Source organism: Mytilus californianus, unplaced genomic scaffold (genome assembly GCF_021869535.1).
Source record: "Mytilus californianus isolate M0D057914Y unplaced genomic scaffold, xbMytCali1.0.p SCAF_14, whole genome shotgun sequence".
Taxonomy (NCBI): domain Eukaryota; kingdom Metazoa; phylum Mollusca; class Bivalvia; order Mytilida; family Mytilidae; genus Mytilus; species Mytilus californianus.
Window position 1 is genome coordinate 37557213 of NW_026262626.1, and position 25698 is coordinate 37582910.

General features: G+C 31.6%; 2 protein-coding genes across 2 annotated transcripts in view; both read right to left on the reverse strand.

The window, feature by feature from the left end:
- Positions 1 to 15310, reverse strand: part of LOC127724482 (protein arginine N-methyltransferase 3-like) — a 29830-nt gene extending 14520 nt beyond the window's left edge. Inside the window, exons 1-7 of the mRNA XM_052231463.1 lie at positions 15184 to 15310; positions 10611 to 10882; positions 8093 to 8198; positions 7428 to 7650; positions 5131 to 5272; positions 4139 to 4326; positions 1635 to 1813 (exon numbers count right to left, since the gene is read on the reverse strand). Of these exons, the coding sequence (XP_052087423.1) occupies positions 1635 to 1813; positions 4139 to 4326; positions 5131 to 5272; positions 7428 to 7650; positions 8093 to 8198; positions 10611 to 10882; positions 15184 to 15268 (1195 nt within the window). The 5' untranslated portion in view covers positions 15269 to 15310. The remainder of the gene's footprint in view (positions 1 to 1634; positions 1814 to 4138; positions 4327 to 5130; positions 5273 to 7427; positions 7651 to 8092; positions 8199 to 10610; positions 10883 to 15183) is intronic.
- Positions 15311 to 19836: 4526 nt separating this feature from the next.
- Positions 19837 to 25698, reverse strand: part of LOC127724481 (cold shock domain-containing protein E1-like) — a 51936-nt gene continuing 46074 nt past the window's right edge. Inside the window, exons 15-18 of the mRNA XM_052231462.1 lie at positions 24510 to 24621; positions 23131 to 23318; positions 22331 to 22494; positions 19837 to 21721 (exon numbers count right to left, since the gene is read on the reverse strand). Of these exons, the coding sequence (XP_052087422.1) occupies positions 21568 to 21721; positions 22331 to 22494; positions 23131 to 23318; positions 24510 to 24621 (618 nt within the window). The 3' untranslated portion in view covers positions 19837 to 21567. The remainder of the gene's footprint in view (positions 21722 to 22330; positions 22495 to 23130; positions 23319 to 24509; positions 24622 to 25698) is intronic.

The window sequence follows — 25698 nt, forward strand, 5'->3', positions numbered from 1 at the left end:
TTCTTGCTATTGCACTATACTTATTATATAATAATTTACACATCCTGTTTGGTGTGTATCTCCTACCATATCATTATTATTTGCTTTTAAATATAAATCAGAAATAACCAACTTAAAATGGAAAATTTTAAAAGAAAAAAAAAAGGAAAAAAAGAAAAAAAAAAAAAAAAAAAATCCCCCCCCCCAAATTTTTTGAACCCCCTTATGATTCATCACCCCCAAACTCAATCCCAGCCTTCCCTTTGTGGTATGGTACCTTGCAGTACAATTTCAGAGAGATCCATACACTTGAACACAAGTTATTGTCTGGAAACTAGAAAAATGTGTTTTTTGGCCCCTTTTTGGCCCCAAATTCCTAAACGTTTCGGGCAATTACCCCCAAACTCAATTCCAGCTTTCCCTTTGTGATATGGAACCTTGTAGTACAATTTCAGAAATATCCAAACACTTACACACAAGTTATTGTCATGAAACTAGAAAAATGCTTGTTTTTTGCCCCTTTTTTGGCCCCTAATTCCTAAAATTTTGAGGCAATTACCCCCAAAATCAATTACAGCCTTCCCTTTGTGATATGGAACCTTGTGGTACAATGTCAGAGAGATCCATACACTTACACACAAGTTATTGTCTGAAAGTTACAAAAATGCTTATTTTTGGCCCCTTTTTGGCCCCTAATTCCTTAACTGTTGGTACCATAACCCCCAAAATCAATCCCAACCTTCCTTTCGTGGTATTAAACCTTATGGTGAAATTTCATGGAGATCCATTCACTTAAACTAAAGTTAGAGTGCGAAAACCAATGTGTCTTCGGACGACGCCGGACGACGCCGGACGACGACGACGACGACGACGACGACGCCAACGTCATACCAATATACGACCAAAAAATTTTTAATTTTTGCGGTCGTATAAAAACTTGTCTAACTAAATTCTCTTGATCACTGTAGTTTTTGTACAGATTTAACAGGCAGGACTGATTGCTATTTTTTTCTTTCTTTAATGGTCTGTTTTGTCTACAAATTATTGCTGTAATCAACCATTCCAACTTTTGTAAGATAAAAATGTTGTTGTTTTTTAATGCTTCCAGAGTCTCCTTTTTCATGTTTTCTAATGTATCCACATTCAGTGGATGTCGTTCGTTGTTATTTGTATATCATATTTGTTTTTCATTTATTGTTTTGTACATAAGTCAGACCGTTAGTTTTCTCTTTTGAATTGTTTTCCATTTGACATTCCAGGGCCTTTAATAGCTTGCTATGGGTTATGGGATTTTCTCATTGTTGAAGGCTGTATATAGCACCTATAGTTACTAACTTCTATGTCATTTGGTCTCTGGTAGAGAGGGATGAACACTAAAAATTCAAAAAAAGAAAAAACAACTCATGTAAAGAAGCACTCCTACATTTTTGGCCTGGTCTGAGTTGCATCATTTTCACTCTATCTCTATTCATTTCTGTTGAAAAATTGAGTTACAATGTGTTTAATGTACATACATTTATATTAGGTTTTGGATTTTCAAATATTTTGGCCTCAAGCATCACTGAAGAGATATTAATTGTCAAAATATGCATCTGGTGCAGAAAAACTGGTACCGTTTATGTTATTATATGTACCTTCTTCTACAATATAATTACCTGATCCATCAGCTTTCAGATATTTATCTCTTGCATACAAAACAGAATCCAACATGGATTCAAACAATAAGAAATATCCCATCCATTCTGATATTATAATGTCTACCTCTTCTACAGGAAGCTTAACATCCTCAATTCTGCCTTTTAATATGGTTATCTTGTCCTGAAGGTTATTTTCTCTGAGGTAAAAAATCAAAATCTACTAACTGATTGTATCAAGGAATTTTCTCTGAAACTTCTGAATTGAAGATTTATAGAATAAAAGAAGATAATGGGGATACTTCAATAAGACTGCAACCTAATGACAAAAATAACCAAAATACACACAAAAGGACCCATGTTATTTTATCAAATTTTTTTCAAACAAATTGTGATTAATTAGGCATTTGATCAATTAATAGATTGTTGGTGTTTACACCACTTTCAGCACTGTTGGCAATATCGTGGCAGTCAGTTTTTATTGGTGGAGGATGCAACAGTGCCCTCAGAGAACCACCCACCTTTGGCACGAAAACTTGGCAATCCTAGTCAATTAAGATTGGAATAAAATTGTATGAGGTCAGGAAAATTGTCCATATTTATAAATTGGTTTTTTTTTCCCCAAAGAATAAGGTATTGATGGTAATCTTTGATGGGGAGACTTTTTAATTTTTTTCACATGTCTAGACTCTAAGTACTTAGACCTTGACCAATTTTGTAGACACTTGTATATTGTATACCCCACATCTACTGTAATTCATATTAAAAGATTTTTTATTAGTGGCATCAATATATTATTGTGCATAAACATTTACATAATCTTTATAAAACAAATGAAACTACTGTGGTCCACCGGTTCACTATTATTCATTGATAGTAATTTTCGTGGATTTCGTGGATAAAGGATAAAGGTAAACATCAAATCTTATTGTTCAACAAAATTAAATAAATTTTTTTTATAGGCATGCACTGTGAATTCATTTTTAGTCGTGGGATACCAATTTTCATGGATTTCGTAAACGTGAACCACAAATTTAAATGTTCAATAAAGTATAAATTTTGTATAGGGTTGTATGCAGACTTCAACAAACAATGAAATCAAATATTCATAAAAATGTAAATTTCCCTGAATCCACAAAAATTGGTAACCATGAAAATAAAGGAATCCCAAGTATGCAGAAACCATCAAGTCAAGTTTCAGCGAAAAAGTCAAATTTTATTTAATCCACAAAAGTTGGTACCTATAAGAATTAATGAATCCACAGTATTTGTTATTGAAAATGATACAATTTATGTTAATTTGCATTTTAAGAATGTCTATGGTTATCTATTTCATTGAAATTATTGGTAAGTTTGTTTCTTAAAAAAATTCGTAAGGGTTCCGCGGAACCCAGTGTCTCGCCTACTTTTGCTGTTAATCGCAGGCTCAACAAAAATGAGGAAAAAAATTAATAAAAATATTCCTCTCTATACTATCTTTTGATTGTAAGTAGCTTCTGTCCAAGTTTGGTAAAAATCCAGGATAGTTTATGAATCTAATAAATGTTTTAAAAACTTAAAGTGCAGACTGTATGTAATGTTAACTGGAAGAAAAACTAAGTCCATTTATAAGTAAAATACGGAAAAAATGGATTTTTTTTTAACTTTTTTACAAAATTTACTTCTGGATACTATCTTTTGATCATAAACACGCTTCTTTCCAAGTTTGGTAGAAATCCAGGATAGTTTAAGAAAGTTATTAAAATTTCAAAAACTTTAACCACAGAGTGAATGTAATGTTTCATGGCAGAAAAACTAAGTCCATTTATAAGTAAAATACGGAAAAAATGGAATTTTTTTTTTACAAAATTTACTTCTGGATACTTTCTTTTGATCATAAACACGCTTCTTTCCAAGTTTGGTAGAAATCCAGGATAGTTTAAGAAAGTTATTAAAATTTCAAAAACTTTAACCACAGGGTGAATGTAATGTTTCTTGGCAGAAAAACTAAGTCCATTTATAAGTAAAATACGGAAAAAATGGAATTTTTTTTTTACAAAATTTACTTTTGAATATTATCTTATGATCATAAACAAGATTCTGTCCAAGTTTGGTAGAAATCCAGGATAGTTTAAGAAAGTTATTAAAATTTCAAAAACTTTAACCACAGAGTGAATGTAATGTTTCTTGGCAGAAAAACTAAGTCCATTTATAAGTAAAATACGGAAAAAATGGAAATTTTTTTTTTACAAAATTTACTTTTGAATATTATCTTATGATCATAAACAAGCTTCTGTCCAAGTTTGGTAGAAATCCAGGATAGTGTAAGAAAATTATTAAAATTTCAAAAACTTTAACCACAGAGTGAATATTTGTGGACGCCGCCGACGACGACGACGACGACGACGCCGACGGAATGTAGGATCGCTATGTCTCGCTTTTTCGACAAAAGTCGAAGGCTCGACAAAAATTCAAGCTAGAATTGATTTTGAAATTCTAGTAAACTCAGCAAACATTGACAAATTATCTATAATGGAAAATCTTACCTGACTATATCCATAGCTTGGTAAACAATTTCTGATTGGTCAACAGCTATCACATGTTTAGCTCCAGCAGATACAGCAAACATGGATAGAATACCAGTTCCACAACCCACATCTAGGACAACCTTATCTTTTAACAGATCTTTGTTCTGGTACATAAAATCACGATAACTTTCTGTTCGAACTTTGTCCTACAAAAATAAGAGTAAAATTAACTGATCAATTCATTATTGCTATGATGATTAGTATGAAACATTATATAAAAGCACTGACAATCTCCTATATTCATAAAATCAATGATGTGATTAGATGCTATTATTAAGGGTATGTTAAATTGTAAAAATCTATTCATTGATATTTGAACAGAAAATTCTTCAATTGCTTTAAAACAAACAAAAATGTATAATATAGGTCAACTTTCACATGTGAAAAGAAATAAGTCTATTGCCTATCCTAATCAGTTCACTATTCAAGAATCTTAAGGATTGCGGCCATGGGTAATTTCATTCTTTGAACACAGAATTAAAATAATGTTATATTTTTGTAAAATTATTTGTTGCTGGGGACTTGTTTACCAAACTTAATCATTTTGATAAACAAAATATTACCAAGAATGCATTAATTTTCATTTTTTCAAATGCATCTATGATAAATAAGATTATATAAATCAACAGAAATCTAATTCATCAAAAGAAAATAGAGTTTCTTGCATTCAGAATGTGTAAAAATAGCTTTAGTTCATCACAATAGGATCAACTACAGTAATACTGTAAACATACTATTTAAATTGTGAACACAAATTAACATCACCTACGGAAAAGCTGAAAATTTTTTAACAACTGAAATCACAGTTTTTGACTTTGAATGTAACACAATAAAAATTGTTTGGTATCAAATTTCGTTGCTGTGGTCATTTGGTGGTTGAAACATTTTGCAGTATTAAGATTTCCTCCTGATATATACATGATATACCTTCAGCATATAGTGTTAATTACCTTTAACATATCTTCATGAATACTGAAATGAGCATACGATCCAAAATACTCCTCATCTTCATCTTCTGTCAAAGTATGTACTGCACTCTCTGATTTGATTGGTTCATTTGGCTGTGACATTACCAAATTCTGTACCATAGTTCTGTTAATATATATGTGTTGGTTATTGAGTGATTACACAACATCCTCATGTCAGTGATGATGCAATACATTGTAAATTGTTATTAAAACAATTACTCAGGTCTCCCTTTAAGTTGTTCTGAATTCTGAACTCACTGTGATACAATGTTGCTGTTGTATTTATTGCATTCGATGATTGACTGTACAAGTCCTTCACCACTTAATAAATCCCTTTAACTATTTTATTTTATTTCAAAATCATTTATTTAGCTCTAAAATCTAATTTCAAAGTATTTCTGTTACAGTTACACAGTAAATTAATGTTATCTTTCTGTAGACACTAACTAGAGGCTCTCAAGAGCCTGTGTCGCTCACCTGTATTTACTGATGCTTTGGAAATCATGTAAAATAAGGTTAAAATCATAATTAATAGTTTTAGATATTAGATATTATAATGATATCTAAGATAATAACAAAAAACTGCAAAATTTTTGTAAATACTAACTCAGGGGCAGCAACCCAACAACGGGTTGTCGGATTGGTCTGAAAATTTCAGAGCAGATAAATCTAAATCTGATGAACATTTTTGCCACCTGTCAGATTTGATCTAAATGCTTTAGTTTCAGAGATATAAACCAAAAACTGCATTTTACCCCTATGTTCTATTTATAATCAAGTCGGCCATGATGGTTGGAAGGCGGGGTCATCGGACAAATTTTTCAAACTAGATACCCTAATAATGATTATGGCAAAGTATGGTTAAATTTGTCTCAGTAGTTTCAGAGAAGAAGATTTTTGTAAAAGATTACAAAAATTTACAAAAAATTGTTAAAAATTGACTCCTAAAGGGGTCGACTGACAATTTTGGTCATGACAACTTATTTGTAGATCTTACTTTGCTGAACATTATTGCTGTTTACAGTTTATCTCTATCTATAATAATATTCAAGATAATAACCAAAAACTGCAAACTTTCCTTAAAATTACCAATTCAGGGGCAGCAACCCAACAACAGGTTGTCAGATTTGTCTGAAAATTTCAAAGCAGATAGATCTTGACCTGATAATCAGTTTTACCCTTTGTCAGATTTACTTTAAATGCTTTGGTTTCAGAGATATAAGCCAAAATCTACATTTTACCCCTATGTTCTATTTTTAGCCATGGCAGCCATCTTGGTTGGTTGGCGGGGTCATCAGACACATTTTTTAAACTAGATACCCTAATGATGATTGTGGCCAAGTTTGGTTAAATTTGGCCCAGTGGTTTCAGAGGAGAAGATTTTTGTAAAAAGCTAACGACGACGGACAACGACGACGGACGACGGACGCCAAGTGATGAGAAAAGCTCACTTGGCCCTTCGGGCCAGGTGAGCTAAAAATGACATAAATATTGAATATCATTTTATCAGTAATAAAAAACATTTTGTTATCAATATATTAAAACAAAACTAATTATTATTGATATATACTTATGAACATTCAAGGTCCTACATTCTATTGATATCTATATTTTGGAATTGCTTTAGATCATGTTTTCTCCGACTGTTTGTGACATCTTAACAATAAATCCATTGGATGTGTAAACTTATACTGATTTTATATTTCAAGTCCTAGACACACAATTCTGTTGTTAGTTGGCTTTGGACTAGCTTTTAGTAACTGTGAGTAGTCTCAGATTTGTACTTCGTGTCTTTAGTGTTTGTGTTAGTTGTTTTTGTGCTTTGTATTGATCTGATGAGTCAAGCCCTTTTCAACTGATTTTATAGTTTGTTCTTGGGTTATGCTGTTACACCACTGTCTCATGTTAGGGGAGGGCACCCTCAAACTTGGTAAACCCTGCCTCATTCTGAGTGTGCCTGTCCCAAGTCAGTAGCCTGTAATTACATTTGACATAACATTGCCATTTTATAGCTGGCTATGGTGTGTGTGTTTTGCTAATTTTTCTAGGCCAAACAGTGACCTACAGTTGCTAACTTAGACATCATTTGGTCTCTAGCGGACACAAGGTTTTGACTAATGAATGGATTGGTGTTTCTGATTGGTGGTCTGAGTTACTGTATATATTATGGATTCATAAACCAGCTTCAACCTTCAATAATTTTTTTGTAATAAGGGCTTTGTATTATATATTTAATGACGGTTTCATCTGCTGTTTTTCATAAGAAACAGAAAAGTTACCTCATTTTCTGTAGGTCATGTAAAGCCCTCTGCAATTCGGTTTCTGCAGATTCTGCTCTCTCATTGGCTCCTTGCAACTTCAAACAGAGGCCATGATATTCAGATGGCGTCATGACAACAGGTGTTAGTTGTTTATGTCCCTGTTCACTGTTATTTGAGTCTACACTCATTGCTTCATTTTGTACATCTTTCCCAACTTTTTGACTGATGAAATATTCAATATCTGAAAAAAGTGTATAAATATATTAAGTAGATTATTATACAGTCTATGTATGTTTATTCTAAAAATTATTAAATTATTGGCGATTGGAAGGCACTTTTCATTTTACCACACCATGCATCAAATTCAAAACGATTATGTCCTACATTAAAGTACGAAACTTCCTTCCAAAACAACATTAACCAATATAAATGGTATGCTGATCTCTTTGAACAAAAATATTTTTTTGTATAGACCATAGGTTAACTTGTCATTTTTATTCTTTTTATATGTTTTTGCTAACTTCAAAACCAGCATCAATAAAGGTGAACTGCAAAATGAGTAAGACACACATTATCATATGGTGTGGACTTAGATCTGATAAAAAATTCCTTGGTTTTGTTATGCTGTTGGGAAACTCTTTCATTTATGAATATACTCCGACACCTCCTTTTATTCTTATTACCATATTGAAGAAGTCCATCCTCCATGTTGTATGGTTTGAGGTAATCATCTGAGTCCCATGGTGGTTTCTCTCCTTTCACTTGTGTAATTTCAAGAGATGTCGGTTTCTGAAAGAAATTTGTATCTTTAACATGTTTAATTAAACTTGAAATCTAAGATTGTGCAAGCATGTCCAATTGAAAAATGTCACATGACCAACACTGTACAATAAGTTGCATTTGATATTTCGTCATTATTCCTTATAATCACCTAAACATTAACCTCAAGTTTCCTTAAATTACAGGAGTTTCTTCCATTTAGATTGGGGGCCTCGGTGGCCGAGTGGTCTAAGTAGTTACTACTGTAATCACTAGCCAGTCAACACTGAGGTTGTGAGTTCGAACCCCGCTCCTGCGGGTGCACTCGACTCCAATCTTAATTGACTAGGATTATCAGTTTTCCTATCGACGGTCGGTGGTTTTCTCCGGGCTCTCTGGCTTCCTCCACCAATAAAAACTGGCTGCCACGAAATAGCCCAAAAGCAGTGCTTAAAAGTGGCGTTAAAAACACAAAAAATCAAAAATCAAAATCAAATCCATTTAGATTGTTTACAAAAAGAGAGAAACAGTTATTTTTATGCAACATGATTATGAGCTGAAACGGTTCTGCCCTGTCAAACAAGTACAAATAAACCTTTCAAGCAACCTTTTTATGATAAAAGTCCATGCATATTTATACAGCATTGTTTTTAAGTAAAGATGAAAATAACTATGGCATATAATAAAAAAAATAAAGATTTAGTATGTAAATGAAGATGAGCTTAAAAATAAATAAAACTAGAGGCTCTAAAGAGCCTGTGTCGCTCACCTTGGTCTATGTGCATATTAAACAAAGGACACAGATGGATTCATGACAAAATTGTGTTTTGGTGATGGTGATGTGTTTGTAGATCTTACTTTACTGAACATTCTTGCTCCTTACTATTATCTCTACCTATAATGAACTTGGCCCTGTAGTTACAGTGGAAAATATTTTGTAAAAATTTACAAAATTTTACAAAATTTATGAAAATTGTAAAAAATTGACTATAAAGGGCATTAACTCCTTAAGGGGTCAATTGACAATTTTGGTCATGTTGACTTATTTGTAGATCTTACTTTGCTGTACATTATTGCTGTTTACAGTTTATCTCTATCTATAATAATATTCAAGATAATAACCAAAAGCTGCAAAATTTTCTTAAAATTACCAGTTCAGGGGCAGCAACCCAACAACAGGTTGCCTGATTGGTCTGCAAATTTCAGGGCAGATAGATCTTGACCTAATGAACAATTTTATCCCATGTCAGATTTGCTCTAAATGCTTTGGTTTCAGAGATATAAGCCAAAAACTGCATTTTACCCTATGCACTATTTTTTAGCCATGTCGGCCATCTTGGTTCGCGGGCGGGGTCATCGGACACATTTTTTAAACTAGATACCCTAATGATGATTGTGGACAAGTTTGGTTAAATTTGTCTTAGTAGTTTCAGAGGAGAAGATTTTTGTAAAAGATTACAAAAATTTACGAAAAATGGTTAAAAATTGACTATAAAGGGCAATAACTCCTTAAGGGGTCAACTGACCATTTTGGTCAAGTTGACTTATTTGTAGATCTTACTTTGCTGAACATTATTGCTGTTTACAGTTCATCTCTATCTATAATAATATTCAAGATAATAACCAAAAACGGCAAAATTTCCTTAAAATTACCAATTCAGGGGGAGCAACCCAACAATGGGTTGTCTGATTCATCTGAAAATTTCAGGGCAGATAGATCTTGACCTGATAAACAATTTTACCCCATGTCAGATTTGCTCTAAATGCTTTGGTTTCAGAGATATAAGCCAAAATCTACATTTTACCCCTATGTTCTATTTTTAGCCATGGTGGCCATCTTGGTTGGTTGGCCGGGTCACCGGACACATTTTTTAAACTAGATACTTGAATGATGATTGTGTTTAAGTTTGGGTGCATTTGGCCCAGTAGTTTCAGAGGAGAAGATTTTTGTAAAAGTTTACGGACGACGGACGCAAAGTGATGAGAAAAGCTCACTTGACCTTTCAGGTCAGGTGAGCTAAAAAAATGCTTTAACTTACAATATGAAAATACACAGGTCCTTTCTTTTCCTATTCATAAAATTGCTCTAAAAAAGGCCATTCTAAAAATATTTATTTTAACCCCTGGGGCTCTTTTCACAAAAATGGATCGTACATGTAAGTTTTACTGAAATATTCATGACTTACGAGTAATTTTTCTCGTAAGATTTTTTGTGAAAAGGGTCACAACTTCGAAAATACAAACGTTCAAAGATAGGGTCAAATCTGTGTATTGTTGAAGGTTGTACGTTGCCCTCTGGATGTCTTTCGGTAATTTTGTGGTTGTTTTGTTGTCTCATTGACACGTACTCCTTTCTATCAAAATACTCCTTTTGGGGATTTTGTCTTTTTTTTTATCAATGAATTTATATAAACAGTGAATAATTATGACAGCAAGCTTTACCTTTAACCTGATATAGTTGACCAATCTGATATACTGAATACAATCTAACTTCCATTTTCTACCAATATCTATGATGTTGAAAAAGTGTTCTTTTTCACAATGTGTAAAAACTTCATTTACAGAAGGAAATATCTGTTCACAAAACAAACATTGATTTTCTTCTGGATTTTCATCTCCATCTTCATCCCATACATCATCATCATCATCGTCATTTTCATCGATTTCTTTGTCCTCTTCATAGTCAATGAGCTGACCTTCATAGTCTTCAAATTCTTTCAATAGAAATTTTTTCTGAACAATAAGATCAAGTAGGATAATTCATCTTCAAGTACCAAGAAAATTCCCCTTTTTTATGAATAAAGTCCCAATACTCCAAAATGTAAAATCAGAAACTTTAAAAACTCGAAAGGAACCTTATGTCAATATATATCAACAATTCACCAAAGTTTCATGATAATTGATCAAAGCATTTTTGAGTTATAGTCAGAAAACTGGAAAATACCACATTTTTTAAGAAAAAAATCCCATAACTTGAAAATGTAAAATCTAAAATTTATAAAAATCAAAAGGGAGCTTATATCAATTGATAGAAACAATTCATCAAAGTTTCATGAAAATTGGGGAAAGTGTTTTTGAGTTATCATTATTATTATTTATTAAGTGTTGACAACGGATGGACAGACAGAAGGACGGACAGAAGGACAGATAGACAATGGTATATCATAATACATTCCGTCTTAGACGGGCATATAAAAGATTTTGTGGATTTGCCAATGTATACATACAAGCCTATTATAAATTTGTATTTTGTTGAACATTTAAATGTGTAGTAAACATGGTAGACTAAATCCATGAAAGTTTTTATCCCACAAATAATAATGAATTCACAGTACCGGAGAGTATGTGTGCATTTGGACAATAGAACTAATTGTGAACCCTTGACCTTTGAAGCATACATCTTAACGTGAAAGTACAACTATACTATTTTATTATAAATCTTTTTTTTAGATTCCATGAAACTAAAAAGGTTATCATAATTTATAGACTATAAACTCAATTGGTAAATATGAACAATTGATAGACACAAAATTTTCAAGAGCCCATAAAATAGTGGAAAACATTATTACCACTACATAATTTTCAGACCTGCCTACTTTCCCGTTTTATAGGGGACATGCCCTATTAGAGGTGTTGACCTGATCCTTATAATACTCAATTATTTAGACTAAATGTTTTAAAAAAATACATTCAGAGGAGTAAAAATTACATTTAATAGATATAGGAAGATGTGGTATGAGTGCCAATGAGACAACTCTCCATCCAAGTTACAATTTATAAAAGTAAACCATTATAGGTCAAGGTACGTATTCTCATTCAAAACAATTGATCTTCTAATTTAGTACACTAATGACATGTATAGATATGCATTATGTTCTCTTGTGTTTAAAATCCCCACTGAAGCTTTTGAAAAGTTGGCAGGTTTGAATTTTCATTTAAGAAAATAAACCATCGCATGACATGGATTATCAATTGTGTTACCTTTCAAGAACATTAATAAAAAAAAGCCTTTGGATTTCCTATAAAATTGTAAGTCACGGACTACTTCTCTTTGAAAAATTTGGCATTGCTTTTTTCAGACTTCTAATTATAAGGTGTCCATTTATTAGTCAGTTCACCTTAAACCAGAAATCTTGGTCGGTTCGCTCACAATAACATCCGCCCACTTCCCTGTTCACCCATATAATCATTTTATTGTGTTTATTGTGTTGTAATATATATGTTATAATATAATGAGGTATAATGTTCAAATTATTTTTTTAGATAGGCTGATGTAAAAAATATTTCAGAGGGTTTAATTTGGTCGTGTAGGTTTATATTGGTTTGGTATAAAATGCAATATAATAATGTTATAAATAGACTAATATACAAAATAATTCAGATGTTTTAATTAGGTTACATGTACTTTTAGTTTGGTACGAAATGATTGATTGGTTGATGTTTGCTTACAGTCCAGTGCCAAATATTTCATGCATGTTCAGGATGAGAACAAAATAACAAAAGTTACAATAAATACAAGAGTTAGTTCCTGCAATAGAGGCTGCCCTGGATGAACTTGTGGAAAATTTGGACTGCAACTGGAAATAGAGGATATATATATACATTGTAACTGGATAGGGACAGAATTTTGCTTTGCAACAGGCCAACTACTGAACCCTTAAAGAGTTGTTGCAAGGGTTCTTAAAATGCAAATACCATGGCGCTCTCTCTACACAAGACGTTGGATTTAACACATTTATTCTGACCGGATGTGGCTGCATACTTCTACATGATGCACAGCCAACTATGTATGCCCCACTTTGGCAAGAGTTTAACTGTCGAACATATTTATATTTCCTTGAAATCCAATACAATCATTAAATAGACTGATATAAAAACAGTTCATATGATTGTTTCATAGAAGAAAAATATATGTAATATTCTAACATGACGTTCTTCAAACGCTTTGAGTACACACCCGTGGTAAAATATGAATATATTGTTTGGGCTGTTCCAATCGTACTCCCGCGTCATATGTTTTTTTATGAATGAGCTGCCCGACGTCATAGAACGATGACGTAAGAATATAAGCATTTTACGGGAAAATACACGCTTGTGAAACCGAAAATCATCACAACAAGGAAACGTAAATAAACGATGCAAAAATGTGTTATATAAGCCATTTTTGTATACATATAAGACATATAAGTACAATTATCATTTAGATTCATCCAAACCTATCTAAACATGTTATTGTAAATAGTTTAAGCATGTCATTTATTCAGTTTGCTCTGGTCTTTTACGTCAATTTAATAGTGCGTTTAGTTATGGGAACGGCAAATAATGCCTTCATCTAGAGCGCTTCGATCCAAAACAATTGCCGTATTTGTCCTATTAGAATCGAAATAATTCATGGGGGCTTGAATATATCGTGATTTTACCACGGGTTGTCCCTTTATGCTGATATTTTACCCCTGGCTATCGCTCAGGGTAAAATATTTGTCATAAAGGGCCAACCCGTGGTAAAATCACGATATATTCAAGCCCCCATGAATTATTTCTTAAACAATGATAATTTTGATGGTAATTAAAGAAAATTAAAGTATTAATATCATTACATTTTTACAGGGATACTTCTGTCTGGTGTTGTAGATTGTTTTAGGTGTACCATCTGACCATGGCCTTCTTTCCATGGTCTATTGGTGATAGAACATGGTTTCATGGTTAATATAAATAAGAAGATGTGGTATGAGTGTCAATAAGACAACTATCCATCCAAGTCACAATATGTTTCCCAGACACTATAGGTAAAACATGTAATAGGGCAACTATATTGTGTATGGAATACTTTGCATAATTCATTGTGAAGTCATCCTAGTCAATGTAACAGACAACATGGACAAGCTGTTAAAACAAATTACCTTTTTTTATTAACAATTCCTACATTTGAACTAATCTTAAGCTATCTACATGTTCTAGTTTATTTTATAAAGTTTTTAATTTCAAAATTAAACCATGAAAGCTATAGTTTTTTAAACAATCATGGAGATTAAACACTATATAAATATAAAGATTTATAAAAAAGTCAAACAGATTGTGATTTCAAAAATGTTTTTAACTTTTCTCCCAATCATTAAATTACCTTTTCTTTACATAAACTACAAGTTTATGAATTATAAAACCAAATACCATTTAAGGTGTAATACCACCATTAATTTTCCCCTATTAGTCTTTGATAAATTTGCACTTTTCAAAATATGCTATAGAAACACCAAATAAAAAAATAAGGGTGCTTTGAAACACCTAAGATATATGTTTATGATCCCTCAGAATTTTTTTACTGCAATGAAATGTAGGATTAATTTCATACAACTGTCAAATTTAAGGGAATATTTTTTTTCAACCCTTTATCCTATGCAACCGGATGTGACATACTATGATTTGGTGGTATTACACCTAAAAATAAAGATGTAAAAATATCAAAAATCAGGGTAAACAGACCCTGGGTCAATGACTTGTGTGTCAAGACCCATATATCTCTTTATGTCCTTATGATATTTTTAGACAATTTTCTGACAAGTTCACAACTTGTCGAAAAAATATCATAACAACCTGAGAGGTTGCGGTTCCTCAGCTTTACTGCAGCATGCAATACATTGACAGCTCAACCAACAATTCTTCAAGTTCTTGCATAGGACGCTGTAAAATGGACATTTGATATAAGTTTAGGCCGTTAGTTTTTTCAATTGACTTGTTTCATGTTTTTGATATCGGGGACTTTTATCGCCGGCTATGCGGTATGGTTTTCCGTTATTGAAGGCTGTACGGTTGACTATAATTTCTTACATCCACTTCATTTGAACTTTGGGGATAGTTGTCTTATTGGCATTGGCAATCATACCACATCTTCTTATCTTTATATGTACATTTCATACATACCCAGGGACGTATATGTTAGAATAGCATATGTATTTTAATAAAATGTTTAGGAAATAGATTGCTGTTTTGCCGTAGTTTTTACTAAACACGTGTTTACCTGCCATATTCTTGTTTATGTTTTCTTGAACAGTGAATGGAAAACAACCGAGGAGCTCCAAGTACAACTTCCGTAACGTGTGCATTTCTCAACTTCAAGGACAACACTGGAATCGTGTGCGTTATATTTATAAGTAAATGTATTTTACTGCATATATATATTGAGACATGTGTTATTGCTTCATGTTTTTGTTTTAAATTTCAATCCGCATGTAAATAAGTGTGGACAGGCAAAAATGTCCTATTCGCTGTTGTTTTGTGATTGATTGATTTGATTGTTTATTTTTGTCGAGCCTGCGACTTTTGTCGTAAAAGCGAGACAAAGCGATCCAACATTCCGTCGTCGGCGTCGTCGGCGGCGGCGGCGGCGGCGTCCACAAATATTCACTCTGTGGTTTTTCAAATTTTAATAACTTTCTTCAACTATCCTGGATTTCTACCATACTTGGACAGAAGCTTGTTTATGATCATAAGATAGTATTCAAAAGTAAATTTTGTTAAAAAAAAATCCTGTTTATCCATATTTTACTTATAAATGGACTCAGTTTTTTCTGCCAGTTAACATTACATTCACTCTGTGGTTAAAGTTTTTCAAATTTTAATAAATTTCTTAAACTATCCTGGATTTGTACCATACATGGACCAGAAACTTGTTTATGATCATAAGATAGTATCAAAAGTAAATTTTGTTAAAAAAAAACCTGTTTATCCGTATTTTACTTATAAATGGACTTAGTTTTTCTGCCAGTTAACATTACATATTCACTCTGCATGCATGTGGTTAAAGTTTTCAAAATTTTAATAACTTTCTTAAACTATCCTGGATTTGTACCAAACTTGGACAGAAGCTTGTTTATGATCAAAAGCGTATCTAGAAGGAAATTTTGTAAAAAAAAAAAAAATTTCTGTATATTACTTATAAATGGACTTAGTTTTTCTTCCAGTTAACATTACATACAGTCTGCAGTTTAAGTTTTTAAAACATTTATTAGATTCATAAACCATCCTGGATTCTTACCAAACTTGAACAGGAGCTTCTTACATTCAAAAGATGGTATCTAGAGGAAAATTTTTAATAATTATTTCCCCATTTTTGTTGAGCCTGCAACTAAAATTAAGCGGATTAACCCTTACAAATTTTTTATTATGTTGTTGGCTTGTGAATAGATGTTTTGAATGATAGTACTGGGTAGCTTGGTTCCTCAAGTATGATTATATATCAAGTGTGTCTATTGTGTTGTGTCAAGTTGTTGAACCCAGATTTTAAAGATCTTTAAACTTTTTTCTGGTAAAATAAAATTTTTATCATGTTAAGGAAGCATAAATTGTAGGTCAGAATGACCATCATGTACTCTTCTAGATACATCTTTTCACAAATTATGAAACTGGAGGTTCAGTTAGTTAATATGATAAACAAACTTGGATGTTGATGTTAATCAGAGTCAATCTGAACAGTGGATATTGCTCCTATAAAGTTCCTTTATAATGGGATTGAACACTCCAGATCTAACATGCATCTGCCTTTGGTTAATTACATAAATATAAATGAATGTATTTTACATGTTACTTTGCACTGTATATTCTACAGCTTCTGATGTGGTGTGGAAAACCATACAGTTAAACAAATAATTTCCTTGTTAACCATGTTAATCAGAGGCGGATTTATTGGGCTTGAGGTCCCCCTTATAATATGGAACCGACACCGACTGCCCCAACAAGTCCTAATAAAAAGGGTCATCAAACGCCAGAGCAACAACAGGCTTCTATTTGACCTGCACTTCAAGTGTTACATTAACTGTTCTTTAAGATATATGCAATGTTCAGTAAAAAAGATATGGTAATTGATGTTTGTCTGTGACAGAGAGTTTCATGATATGTATTTATTCATAACATATATATTTCATATTCACCGTAGCTGCTTCTATTGTACCTGCCTCAAGTATGGAGATGGATGCTTCTGGAAAACTGCCTACTTATGTGTTTCAATATGTTCTACCTCATTGTGTAGAAAATAAACTTGTAAATACTACAATTGATAAAGGAAGTCAAGACCTGATCATAACAGAATTTGTACCTAAATCAGACGGAACAAGTAGAATTACCAGGAATGCAGTTGTATTGCCAAGGGAGATAACTAGCAAGAGAATTATTGGTCAGCCCATTTGTATTGGGTGTAAAGGAAGTTTTTATGTTTTTCAATTTATTTGTACAACAGTTTCACACATACAATTTTTCTGTGTGGATGTAGAAGAAAAATCGGTAAATGTATTCAAGGATTCGGTATGTTATTTCAGTCGTGATATTATGACTGTGGCACCAATCGAATGTCACATCAGCACAGACAAGAAGCTTATTTTACTAAGACTTCCACAAACTGTACTAAAATTGAATAGATATGCAAACATTCTTTTGACAGTAAATAGTGGTATATGTAATATTGTTAAGTCGAAGCTGCATGACAAGAAATATACCTGTGTCAGATTCCTTCCACAATATCCAAGTCAACTTTTAATGGTAGAATTTAATAACATTTCAACAAAATGTCATCTAAGAATATATGAAATGACAACACAAGAAGTTAAAGCTGTCAAAGATCATTGTATAAATACTTTCAGCATTGGTAATATTGATGGCGATTATAATGCAGACAGCTCCACTGAAGAAAATACAGTTATGTCCCTTTGCCAGACATCACTTTTGTATGATAGAACTTGTGATTTAATATTTCTAACTTGTTTTCCTACAGTTAACACATTTGTGGCAGTATTTGGTTTCAAAGCAGAGACTTTAGAGGCAACATTTTCATATAAAATTAACGTAAATCTAAAATGCAGCAAAACAAATGCGGGAACAAATATATTTTCTACAGCAATGTCAAACTGCAGTACTATGGTGAATGTGTATAGGCTGTCAAAATCTCAACAGAATAGTGGTTTGATTCAGCAGACAGTAACTTCTGTTAAACTGCCTGTTATGCTAAATTTGAAATTCCAAGTCAGGGCGGTCATACTTCAACACTTTACAGGAGACAAACTTGCACTTGTGCTAGATGCATTACCGAAACAGTTAAAGACTTATATTTTACTAGGTTATAATAAAAAAGTATGAACATTATGTACTGAACAAATTCTTATGAATTCAATTGGTATAAACATGATAAATTCAGAATTTAATGTATGGATTAATTATTGTTAATCTTCAACAACCAATATTAATGGAGACATTAGTGCAATTTGGGGTTTTCGCACAAATCCTTTCGATTCGAACAATTTGAATAAATGTTTCTTTCTTTTTTTGTACATCAAGTTTAACAAAATTTTATGTGTATACAATATAAGCTAGTTTTGAACATGTTACTGGTATCTAAAATGCATTTCCCTCCAATTTCTAGACATCAATTTTCTCTGAATAATTTTATAGGTTATGGATGCCATAAATATATAGCTGGAGAAAGCAACAGCCTTCTTTAAACAATTAGTTTTTATCCTCTTAATAAAGTTGTAATTCACATTAAAACACTATGGTGTATTATAATATATCCCCTATATTTTTAATTTTATTGTTGACTTTTTTAAGGTTGTTCTGCCCTAGTTCAAGGTACTAATGTGCCAGTCAATTATTCACAAACTGATACAACAAAGCCACATTTACATGAATGGCCAACAATCTTGTCAGCTCAGTTCTTTCTGTAAATTTCAATCTCCAGAACTTCGTATTGTCAAATTCAAGTCATGAGTCTTAGCAATTTACCAAGGATTTAAATTAGTTTCAGTATGTCAAATAAAATCTTGCTTTACAAAATGGACATCTTGTTTATTGTTGAAGGGTATATAATAGTAATCTTTCCATATATACATGCCTGCGCCAAGTCAGGCTATCCGGATCATGTAATGTTTATACCTATGATTTCTTGGGAGAGGCCGTCAGTTGTGGTTGGTGTGGACTGTTGTTCTGTCCAATATTTATGGTAATTCTTGTTAGTCTAATTATATACGATGTAATCTGTAGTACGGTTTGAATGCTTTTGTTGTTAGGTTACTGTCTCATTAAGGCTTCAGTCATATTTCATCATATGGGAGATCATGTAATGATTTATGAACAACAGATGTGAAAGACTAATTTGATATACCATATCCATATTGATCCTCCATTACATTTAAGTGGTTCAAAACATGTGTAAATTTCAATAGATTAAAAAAAAAAACCTCTTTAATGAACTCTTTACTGAAGAAAAACATGGACTGATAATGAGGTGTATAGCATATCTTTAGTTAAAGTTCTACTCCTCATTGATTTGAATATATGTGGTTATAATATAATTCTCATCAGTCTTTGTGATATGTCATATCTTAATGTTTTTTGTTATTTGGAGAATACAGTTTGAATAGCAGTTTGATGGATCTTGTTAAATTAATTCACAATTGTTATAGACTGGGGATGATTTAGAGCTTGATCTATTGTTTAGACATGTTTATTGTTGAAGACTGTATGTTGCCCTCTAGATGTCTTTTGGATATATGTGTCATTTTAGTTGCTGTCTTATTGACATATGCCCCAAAAATCCTTTTATTTAAATAAATTTAAACAACTTTTTCTGCCATTTTTTCTTACGTTCAAGACTATAAATAGCTTCTTTAGAAGTAACAAAACTACATATGGTTTTATCTTTTTTTTATTTCGTTTCATAGTTCAATGGAATCAACCATTTGAAACAACTTCCATCGGCTCTTGACTTGAAATAATGTTTACATCTCTTTAATTTACATCAATATTCATCAAGCTATCAACTTGTGACTTGTTTTACAAATGTAAAAGGATGGTAAAGGCAGTTCACACTTAATTAAATACATAAACTGTTATAAAAACATTGAAAGTTATTAAAGGGAGATAATTCATAAAAAAATGAATGCTAACAGAATGTAGACAACAGGAATATTTTTAACTTAAGTTGTATTGTCCGAAAAATAAACTATTAGATAATTAAGAAACTGAACAGTGAAATAATTCCAACTTAAATCTTGTTAAATTCAATTTTTTAAAATCTGTTACATTTTTTTAAATATTTATATGTAGAAATAAAAAAAATGAAGAAAAAAATTTTATCACAGTGCATTCAACAGACATGAATTTGAGCTTGGCATATTTTTGAGCAATAAATATGTTTCATTCTAGGGCAAAACATATGTACTTAAGTAACTTGTCAACTGAAAAACTTGAACTCATCAAAAACTATGATCACTGAAGATGAAAATTAAATTTACATATCAAAAATGAAAAATGTTTTAGAAACAATGCTTCCCTAAAATAAATATATATACTGTGAAATAAACAATACAAAATTAATATGTTTATCTAGGCATATCAACAGATTATAAAACATACCTTGAATACTAAAACCAATGAACATATCTTTAAACAGATGTGGGTATACCTTTCAACTATTACTGTTATCATGTTTATAAGATTAATGATGTTCAATGAAAGATGTTTCTCTCTTTTAATAAATTCAATGCATTATTTTTCAAAACCAATCAATTTGATCTATTTTTATGAATTTCCAGCATAAGAGTTAAAACACTTTTTTTTGTAAGGCCATTGATTAGTTCTTATTTCTGGTTAGAATAAATTAGCCTTCTATTCTGGCATGGAAAAAAAATGTCAAAATATATTCTTTATACACCAAACTAAACAGATTTTGGCTTCATCACTTTACCACCCTTTTACAAACTAATATTACAAATATGACATGTTTGTATGAGGAAATATATGTCTGGGGTTGAAGAAAATTCTTTTATTTTCTTCCCATTTTTTAATATGTAAATATAAATATAAATATCACATTTTGTAATATACTGGCACACAGTAGACTCTTAAAAAAAGAATTTGTAAATAAGTATGTTTCATCGGCTAGGTTTGGATTTTGATTTTACACAGGGGTCCATATTTGGACCCCTTTCATTTTTATAAATGATCTTATCTAAATATTTTACCAAAATTCAGAATTTCCATTCCTTTTTTAAATGTTCATTGCTTGCTACAAACAAAAGCCTGGTAAAAAAGGAAATTTTATGGGTATGGGGGACATTTTTCATTATTTTTCATTGCATACAAATGACTTAACCTTGGTCCTGCTTTCACAATGGGGGTCAAATGAAATTGGATTTATTATCAAGCTTCTGATCCTATGTAAAATTTCTTTCACTTTAAGGTGTAAAATAAAAACAAGTGCACACTAACAAGTAACATTTGTGATTAAAACCTCTGACTTTTTTTACAATTTTTTTCACTATAAACAGTTAAAGCCTGTCAATTTGACGATATATATAAAATGCTGTATTGAAGCTGAAGAATGCTTGACAATTTGTTATTATAGCCGAGAGAATGTTCAAGCTGGTGGAGTCCATGGAACACGGGTCTGTGTGAACCCTTTGGTGCCGTCTGGACCTTTAGGCTGACGAATGACAACAATGCGAACACTAGACAGGTCTTCTGTTACGCTCTTTAACCTACTAACAAGTCTTTCTGGTCTCCTGCGATCTCTGTAATTGATAAAATTTATAACATTTACAAGTATAGGAAAGGGCTACTAGATAATTGAAAGTGGTGGTGGAGGTTCAGTAGGCACTTACATTGATATTTGATGGATGGTTGTATTTTTTACAAGATTAAATAATCATATAAAATGTAAAAATATAATGTGGCTGAATGGGCTTATTAAAAAAGTTTCTTCTGTACAAAAGATATAAATCTAATGAAATGATGAAAATTGACAACCATATTAACCATTATAAATGTTGTCACTGACTGAATTCTTTTCTTTTGAGGATTCCAATTGATTTTTACAGAAATGACTAATATTATTTTTAATTTTATTGTGTTTTTGGGTTACTGTCTCACTGACATTTACGCATATGTTCATTTTCTTAAGTCAACTTTTCTAAAAAGAAGGCAGACTTTTTTCAAACTCTTACATTAAGAGAATATGATCATCATAACAATACTTTGCTTTGGTTTTTGACAATGTGTGTGTAGGGATTTTGTATCAGAAATTAAAAACACTTTTTTAAAACAATGTTCCAATTAGAGATTTTTTTTTTTTTTAATTCCTAATGACAACATACAAATTATATGACACCATATAAACTTACGTTATCTTTCTAAGACTGCAGGCAGAGTATTTTCCGTTCCTCTGATTCTGTACAACAACAAATTCAACCTCATCTCCGGGCTGTATCTCAACTCCATCATGTACTTCTGTCATATGGAAAAACAACTTCTTTCCATCTTCTTTCTCATAATTCAGAAAACCAAACTGTAAAAATGATGTCATGAGCATAATTAACAAGTAAAGAAATTTATTATTTTTGAATATTTGCCATCAGCATTTTATTGTAACAAATACAATTTTCATGCTGTTTTTAAGAAACATTAGGATTGTGAACTCTTGGTTTGATCCTTAACTTTACAAACAATAAATGATTTTTATATATATACTTCTAACAAAATAATTTGAGGTATTATAAGCTTGTATCCTAATATGATTTTTGTTCTCTTCTGTTTTTTGTTCCCATGCTCTTAAATGTTTTAAGGTTTTGGCTGATCAAACTTTTTGTCTTGAGGTCACATAAATTTCAGTGTTCTGCCCAGATTTTGCATACATGATGAATGAATTCATTTTTGAAGAATTTTCAAGGACACTGGTGACTTTTTTTTTCAGCACTAAAAGCAGCTGATTATGTCTATGTAATAAACAAAACTTTACATGATCCAAGAAAACAAATCTTTTATTATCATTATGCATGTATCATTAAAGATCTTTCTGATTTGCCTTTATAGATTTCGCATTTCTGAAAACTTTTTTCCAAATTTTCAATATAATGATCATAATATAAAACTATGCTGGTTTTATTAATAATGAAAACTGTATGTAATACACAGGTAAACTTACCTGTCCTTTTACAGAGTCCACCTTAGATCGGATGAATTTTCTGATAGCACTTATGTTAACTGCTCTAGTTTGATTATTTGACTTGTTCAAAGCCAGGTTAAACTTGACAGAATCCCCTTTCTGTAGAAAATCCCGTTTATCTGCAAGACTTGTTATTCCATAGGGATAAACCTCAGGCTCTGTGTCTTCTAAAATATAAAAGTATCAATCAATTAAATATTAATTAGTGATCTGGTGATACTTATTACTATTATTACTATTAAGGTGGTACCAAACACCTTGACTAAAATTAATTTAGCTCGTTTAATTTTCATAAAATTTTGACAAAATATTTACTTTGACCCTTTGACAAAAATATAAAAATTTCAAAAAACTTGAACCACACAATTTATCAGAAAAATTTCATTGGATATATAGCAGTTTGACCAACACTAATTTTGATCATTGAGAAGCTTAATATTTCCTTAACAATAGAACGTGATTAAAACATTCAGCTGATTTTTACAGAGTAAGCTCCCTGTAGTGTTAAGTACCATCTTAAACATACTTAATATTAATGAAAAGGGGAAGAAGAATTTATTTGCTTTGTTCATTTTATTGTAAAATGTGTTAAAAAAACATACAGGTCACCAACATTTTTTTTAAAAAGATAATTTTAAAGAAGGAAGCATTTTGCTAAATTTGAAAAAATAATTGGGGAATGTGTCCATGGGACACAGATGATGCCCCTGCTGCATATAACATTAAAGAGGAACATAACTCAAGAACAGTATTTTGTGGTAATAAGCATTGTGTATAAGTTTTATAACATTTAGTTGAGGCAAACTAAAGTAAGAGAACGGAAACTTAAAATGCAGCAATTTTTCCATTTGTAAAGGGGCATAACTCTAGAAAGGTAAAAGTAACGCCACCAAAATTCAAACTTGATATTTTCTTTTGTAGTAATAAGCACTGTGTATATAAAGATTCATAACATTTTGTTGAGGCAAACTTAAGTTAGAGAACGGAAACAAAAAATTCATCAATTTTTCCATTTGTAAAGGGGCATAACTCTAGAACAGTGAAAGTGACATCCCAAAAATTCAAATATGATCTGTGTTTTGTGGTAATAAGCATTGTGTATAAGTTTTATAACATTTGGTTGAGGCAAACTAAAGTTAAAGTTAGAGAACGGAAACCAATTTTGGGACATAGGGACGGACAAGGGTAAAACTTAATGCTCCCTCCGCTACGGCGGGGCATACAATTTTTTTTTTTTTGGAAAACATGTGTAATGAACAAATTGAACATTATATTTCTTCTGTTTATAATATTTTCAATTATAATATTCATATTAACAATGTTAAACAAGATATATTAACAGTAACAATATAATATACCTTCAACATTGAAAGGTTGTACAAGTCCACAGTATTCTTCTTGATCAGGATTGACAATTCTCATTGGTCGCAATACTTTCCCCTGCTGTTGGCCTTTATCACGAAGAATTTCCTGTAATTTAAATAAATTATCATATAGTATGAAATTAATTTTTTTAATTAACAAGGGTGCACACGCTGAAATGTCTCGCCTTCTTTACTAATCATTGATATGATGTTGATAGTCCTAAATATAAAGCTTTATTACAACTGTCACATAAACTTAACATTAACCAAGTAAACTAAACATTGACCAATGAACCATGAAAATGAGGTCAAGGTCAGATGAACCATGCTAGGCAGGCATGTACAGCTAACAATTCTTCCATACAACAAATATAGTTGACCTATTGCTTATAGTTTAAGAAAAACAGACCAAAACACAATAAAATGCTTCGCTGGGGCGCAGCTTGATACGACCGCAGAGGTCGAACCCTGAACAGTTGGGGCAAGTATGGACACAACATTCAAGCTTGATACAGCTCTGAATTTGGATTGTTATTAAATATTTGACACAGCATAGGTTTCTGACACAGAAAGAATGTGGTCTAAGAACTTGAATTTTTTTAATTTACCTATTATGGTCCAATGTCCAAAATCAAAATACATGGTTAGATTCAGCATATCAAAGAACCCCATATATTCAATTTTTGTTAAAATCAAACAAAGTTTAATTTTGGACCCCAACTTGGACAAACTTGAAAACTGGGCCCATAATCAAAAATCTAAACACATGTTTAGATTCAGCATATCAAAGAACCCCAAGAATTCAATTTTTGATAAAATCAAACTAAGTTTAATTTTGGACCCTTTGGACCTTAATGTAGACCAATTTAAAAAACGGGACTTAAAATTAAAAATCTAAATACACGGTTAGATTTGGAATATCAAAAAACCCCAATAATTCAATTTTTGATGAAATCAAACAAAGTTTAATTTTGGACCCTTTTGACCTCAATATGAACCAATTTGATAGCGGGGCCCACAAATAAAAAATCTAAATTCATGGTTAGATTCAGCATATCAAAGAACCCCATATATTCAATTTTTGTTGAAATCAAAAAAAGTATAATTTTGGACCCCAACTTGGACCAACTTGAAAACTTGGCCCATAATCAAAAATCTAAACACATGTTTAGATTCAGCATAT